At 66.8% G+C, this 5,602-nt stretch overlaps 1 protein-coding gene across 1 annotated transcript in view; it reads right to left on the bottom strand.

Annotated features, from left to right (window-relative positions):
• MNEG_10010 (hypothetical protein) overlaps positions 1 to 5,558 on the bottom strand; it is a gene marked incomplete at both ends in the record, with an annotated part of 10,390 nt that extends 4,832 nt beyond the window's left edge. Inside the window, 10 exons of the mRNA XM_014041518.1 lie at positions 299 to 451; positions 917 to 995; positions 1,374 to 1,453; positions 1,881 to 2,111; positions 2,413 to 2,568; positions 2,838 to 2,942; positions 3,365 to 3,433; positions 3,656 to 3,809; positions 4,708 to 4,917; positions 5,299 to 5,558. Coding sequence (XP_013896972.1) covers positions 299 to 451; positions 917 to 995; positions 1,374 to 1,453; positions 1,881 to 2,111; positions 2,413 to 2,568; positions 2,838 to 2,942; positions 3,365 to 3,433; positions 3,656 to 3,809; positions 4,708 to 4,917; positions 5,299 to 5,558 — 1,497 coding nt within the window. The remainder of the gene's footprint in view (positions 1 to 298; positions 452 to 916; positions 996 to 1,373; positions 1,454 to 1,880; positions 2,112 to 2,412; positions 2,569 to 2,837; positions 2,943 to 3,364; positions 3,434 to 3,655; positions 3,810 to 4,707; positions 4,918 to 5,298) is intronic.
• Between the last annotated feature and the right edge of the window lie 44 nt (positions 5,559 to 5,602).

Here is a 5,602-nt window from a genome sequence, read left to right as displayed (position 1 = left end):
GGAGTGAACTGGATGGGCGGGCCAGGAGGGATCGCAAGGGGGGTGGGGGTGGCAAGGGGTGTTGTTTGAGGTGCGATCGAGTCGGGTGGACACAGGCGGTGCTGCCCAGGTTGCAACCCTGGCACGCACGGTGAGCGTTGAATGCGTGCGTGGGGTTTCCACGCACGCAGGTGCGCCTCAATGAGGCAGCGTCAGCCAGGCGTGCCGTTGTGAGGCGCCAACGCCCAGGAGGCCCACACCCCGGCCCCCCCTGCGCCGCAGGTGCGGCCGCGTCGCACGCCGCGCGCGCGCTGCTCACCCGCGGCGAGAGCGCGCCGACCACCGCCCCGAGCCCGGGCGGGGTGGCCCCGTCTGCGGAGGACAGCGGCCCCGCCGCCCCGCGGCCCCACCCCAGGCCCGTCATGATGATGTCACCATTAAAGATCAGGTTGCCGGTCACAGCCACTGAGCCCTGCGGACGGGCGAGGGGCGAGGTGCGAGGCTGGCGCCCGCGGACCGGCGCGGGCGGCGCACCCTGGGGCGCGCGTCGGTCGCTGTTGACAACCAGTGTGTCGTGTGCGGGATCGAGGTGAGGGGTCTGGGGGCATGAGGGGGGCCGGCGGGGCGGGCAGCTCGCCTGTGTGTTGGCCCAGTTGATCTCGAAGAAGCCGTTGCGGGCGCCGGTGGAGGCCATGCGGCAAGCACGAACCTGCGCGCGCGCGCGCAGCAGAGTGAGGTACATGAGTATGTGTACACCTTACTGTCTCTCTTTCACACACACACACACAAATAGTCTCTCTATACATCTGTATGCATCTCTCTCTCTCTCTCTCTCTCTCTCTCTCTCTCTCTCTCTCTCTCTCTCTCTTTCCACCTCTCTCTCCACCTCTCTCTGTGGCTGGCTGACAAACCGTGGCCTCGAGCGGCGCCGGCGCACCTCCACAATGCGCCCGACAGTGGCAGCGTTGGGGGGCGTGGAGGGGTCCAGGCTGATGTTGTCCACCACCTGGATATACCTGGGGGTCACCCCGCCAAACGGGTTGGCGGGGTTTGGTTGCAGGGTGCGGCGGCGGCGGCGGCGGTGGTGTTTGGGGGGTGCACCGCGCGACACAGGGCAGCATGGTGGTGGCGGCTGCGCTGCTTGCGTTGTGCTTGCGCGTTTCGGCCCGCGCTGCCGTGCGACGCTGCGCCGCCGAGCGGGCGCGGCGCGGTGCGAGAGGCGCGCTGGCTGGCAGGCGGGAAGCTGAGGAGGCCCGGCGCGCCGCAGGGATCGCAGCGGTCCCCTCAAAGGCAGGCCCGGCGCCACGCGCGACGTTGCAGAGGCATGGCCGACCCCAGGGTGACGAGCGCGTGCATGTGTGCACTGCACGTGCTCGTGTGGGGGCTGGGGGCACCTGGTCTTTTCGTTTGCCAGGGCATCAAGCAGCTGCCGCCCGCTGGAGACCTGGGGGATTGTGTCCTCCGATACCTTGCCCTGCGCAGAGCAAGTGCGCGCATGCGTGCATGAGTTGGTGGGGTTGCATGTGCACCCGTGCACGAGCGCACGCATGGGTGCATGATACATGATCACAGGGATGCGCATGCGTGCGTGCGCGCAGGCATGTGTGCGTTTGTGTGTATACGTGTGTGAATGCAAGCGTGCGTGCGTGTGGGCGCTCGGCGCCCAATGTCTGAATGTATGTATGTACGTGCGTGTGTGTGTTTGCGTGTGTGTGTGTGTGTGTGTGTGTGTGTGTTCTCGCGCGTGAGGGGCGTCTGCGCAAGGCGCACGCACGATCGGCGCCGGGCCTTCGCAAGCCACGCGGCATGTGCCCCCTGCCACAGTCTGCCGGGACCAAGAGGCAGCTGTGAGCGCCGCGAGCCAACCGATGATCAAAATACCAGCCTGCAACAGCGAGCACGCCGCCAGCCCCGCCGGCGGCCGCCCGGCTCTCGTGCGCGTGCACAACCAACACCCTGCCCCGCCCTGCCGGCTCCGCCCGGGCGCCTTTCCCCCTCGCCTGCAGCAAGGCCGCGCGGTAGCAGTGCGATGCGACGTACTGCTGGACCGTCACGTCGGTGAAGCTCCACAGCGCGATGGACGTGGGCAGCGTGTCCGCACGCGTCCAGGCCGCGTAGCGTTTCGAGTCCAGCTGCAGAGGGCGAACACGGCGTCGCAGGGGGCGCGCGCGTGTGCATGTGCATGTGCAGGCGCGTGCGGGGGCGACGCGGACAGCGCCGGGGTTCCCGAAGAGGGGGTATTGCTGGACCGTTGCGCATCTGACACCATCGCCTCTGCCAAAACAGACGCCTGCGTATGCACAGACCCGCATACCAGCCCCGTGAAACCCAAGCGGACAGACAGCACCCGTCGCACCCACCCCTTTATGACAGGTGCGCGTGCACGTATGCACACACCGAGACACAGACCCGGGCACGCGTGCCAATGCTCACCTGCCACGACTGTATGACGAACGAGGTCGAATCCAACGTGGGCGGGGCGCCCCCAAGGAATGTGGGCTGTAGGTCAGGGACGTCAGGCGCAGTGGTGAAGCCATGGGGCAGCTTCCCCAGCGCCGTCACTAGTGACCCCATGTTGCGGATGCGCATCTGCGGCCGGCGGTTCAGCAGGGCCGGGCGGAGCCGACTCAAGCAGCTGGTGGGTGGTACACCGCGTGCATGTGGGCACGCATGCCTGGGCAGATGTCGCGTGCGTGCGCATGTCTGCACCCATTCAACCGGCCGATTGGCCGTCATTCGCACGTGGATCAGAAAACCACCGCATGCAGCATGCGGGGTGCGACACACTCAGGCAAGCGCACTGCAAATGCTCAGCGGCAGTAGCCCCACCGCCCTGCGACACGGCTGCGGCCGCCCACCGTGGTGTTGCGCTGAACCAGCACTCCGTTGTCGACCACCCTGAACGCGCTCAGCAGCAGGGGAATCTTGGAGGGCCAATTGGTCATGTTCTGAGCCTTGGAGCCCTGGTGAGTGCGTGTAGGTGTGTGCAAAGGTTTGCAGGGTGTGAGTGTGTGTGTGTGGGAGAGGGGTTTGGGGGGCTGTTGAGGGTGCTGGAAGAGTTTGAGGGGTCCGGCGATGAAGGGAGAGCGGGCGGCTTGCAGACTTTGAAGAAACACAAGCTGGGGAGCCGTCTGCACTCCAGGCAGCATGTAGAGGGAAGGCAGGGGCCAGCAGGCATTTAGGTGGAAGCGGGGCACAAGCGAGGAGGCCCCCGTTGTGGCGAGAGCCATTGAAAGCAGGGCCGCACAACGCGCCAGTGCCAGCGGGCACATTAACTTCACTAGGGCCCCCCTGGCGCGAGGCTGGTGGCGTTGTGCGCTGTGCTTGCGGCTCAAAGCCCCGGTTGAAACGTGGCGCCCCTGCGCGTGCTCGCCTGCAGGGTGACCCCGTCGAAGGTGAGCACGCCCTTAGTGCCGACCACCACTGATGACGTCACATTGTCCAGGTCCATCACCTGCGGCGAGGAAGTCCGCACTGCAAAGCTGACCGACCAAAGTCATCTGTATGTGGGCCCGCCACTTCCAGCGCCAACCCTAAGCAAACCTGCTTGGTCCTGGGCCGCCCGCCTTCTGCAGTGTCCTCCTCTCGCAACCCCCTCCGGCACAAGTCACACCAGCCGCATGCATGCCCAAACGCTCCGCTCGCGTCCCAGCCGGGAGGGCGCGCCCCAACTCACGTGGTGCGAGCCCCTGCACGACGTGAAGGTCACCGCGCGGGTGACGATGACGGGGTCGCGGTACGTGTTGACTAATCGGTCCAGCCCGATGTCGTGGAACAGGTACACGCGCTTCAGCCAGGGGTTCTTCAGAGAGTCCTTGAAGCTGTAAGGGCTGTGGATTCGGGTTGTTTGGGTGGCACGTCGTTTGGTCAGGGTTGTCATGGGTTGTCTGATTCATTAAGTTGGCTTTTGGGTGGAGGGGAGCGGGAGCAGGGATAGGAGTGTCTAAATCGAAGAGTCGGGTGTTGGGGACATCGGAAGCAGGGAATCGGGGGCCGGACCAAGCGGAGGGGGGGGGTGCTTGGGCAGGCCGAGCAGCGGCGAGGCACGAGCATGGGCTACCTCCCTACTGCAGGGGGTGGCTGGTCCCGCCGCCGCCGACTTCCCCCTGGGCGGCGCGGAGGCCCCCGCCACAAACCCACAATCAACGCAATGCCCCTGCCTCTGCGGCAGGCTGCGTCGGAGTGGCCTTCCTTCCGCCGCATGTACGCCACCACACCCCTGCGCACATCCTGCTCGCTACGAACCGCTCTGATGTACTGCGTCTGTCACACGTCCCTGCCATCATATCTTCATCATCCTCAGCAGACCCAGTCTATCCATCTCCCCCCCACCACGCCACTCGTGCCAGGCCCCGCCCACCCGCGGCTTGCGCATATCCCACCCCCCCTGCCTGGGCCTCGTGCCCACTCATCGGGGGGCCCGCCCCTGCGCCTGCCGCGTGCAGCGCCTTGTGCACCTCCCACAGCTTCTTATCTGCCCATGCTGCCCACCCCCACCTTGGCTGATGCGAGAATGCCCTTCCTCACTTCCCAGCAACACACAGAACACAGCGATAAGCCTGCCTGGCAGTGCTGATCATCCACGCCCACTGCTCGCGCCAAGCAGCGCCATACTCCCAAAAGCCCAGTCGCCCGCCCGCGCCACTCCCGCGGCCGTCCCCAAGGCAGCCCGCACCCCAGTCCACCCCGCCTCTAGCCGCCCCGCCCCGCCGCCCCTCGCCCACCCACCAGAAAATCAGCGCCTCGTCCTCATCGCCGCCCCCGCCCGCCTCGCCGAAGCACCCGTTCGCGTCCATCGCGACTGTCGCATCCCGGACGCTGGCCGCGGGCGCGATGGCAAATGAGGAGATTGTGTAGACAGCAGAGAGGCCCGGCTCGTAGGCGGCGCCGCCGTCCATGCTGCGCATGGCTGGGTTTGAGCCTGCAATTGCTGCCGACCTGGTGTGCAGGGTTGCAAGCGGGCCGGGTGAGGTGTGCGCAAGTGCGCGCGTGTGTGTGCGTCTGCGTGTTTGTGTGCGCTGCGTGTTTGTGTGCAGGCATGCGTGTACGTGCAGCTTTGCAGCAATGAAGCTGCGACTCCCGCACGTCACGCATCATGAAGCCAGCTTTGACGTGCGATCAGCCGCTCTGCACCGAGCTGGTTTCGCGCGACAGCTCCTCGTTTTTCGTGCGCCGAGCGGCCCTTCCAAACACGGCGCGGCGGCCAAAGACGGCGCCCCCCGCGCCGGCACCCGCACGACCCCCTCCTCTTTGCGCAAGCCTTGTCACGGAGGGACGGGGTTTTGCATCCAAGCCCGCCAACCAGCCGTTATCCCTCACCAAAAGGTTGCGTCTGGCTGGTCAAACACCCACGCCATGCCCGGCTGGAACTGCCACGACACATCGACATAAGAGGACCGTCCCCCCCTCGCCGCCACAAACGGCGCCGGGCCGCCCCAGTCGAGCCCCGCCGCGCCGACGAGCGCCGCGCGGCGCGCGGCGCCGGCGGCGCCGAGCGGGGCGGGCGGGAGGAAGGTGCGGAAGAAGAGGCCCATCCAGGTGATTGAGGCGCCGCGGTCCAGCACGAATTTGGGGCGCATTGCGGCTGGGGGCAAGGCCTGGGGGCCCGTGGAGAGGCGCGGGG

The sequence above is a fragment of the Monoraphidium neglectum genome (genome assembly GCF_000611645.1).
Source record: "Monoraphidium neglectum strain SAG 48.87 unplaced genomic scaffold scaffold02146, whole genome shotgun sequence".
In the NCBI taxonomy this organism is placed as follows: domain Eukaryota; kingdom Viridiplantae; phylum Chlorophyta; class Chlorophyceae; order Sphaeropleales; family Selenastraceae; genus Monoraphidium; species Monoraphidium neglectum.
The sequence above is the reverse complement of the archived record's forward strand: the minus strand, read 5'-3'. Positions and strand labels throughout refer to the sequence as shown.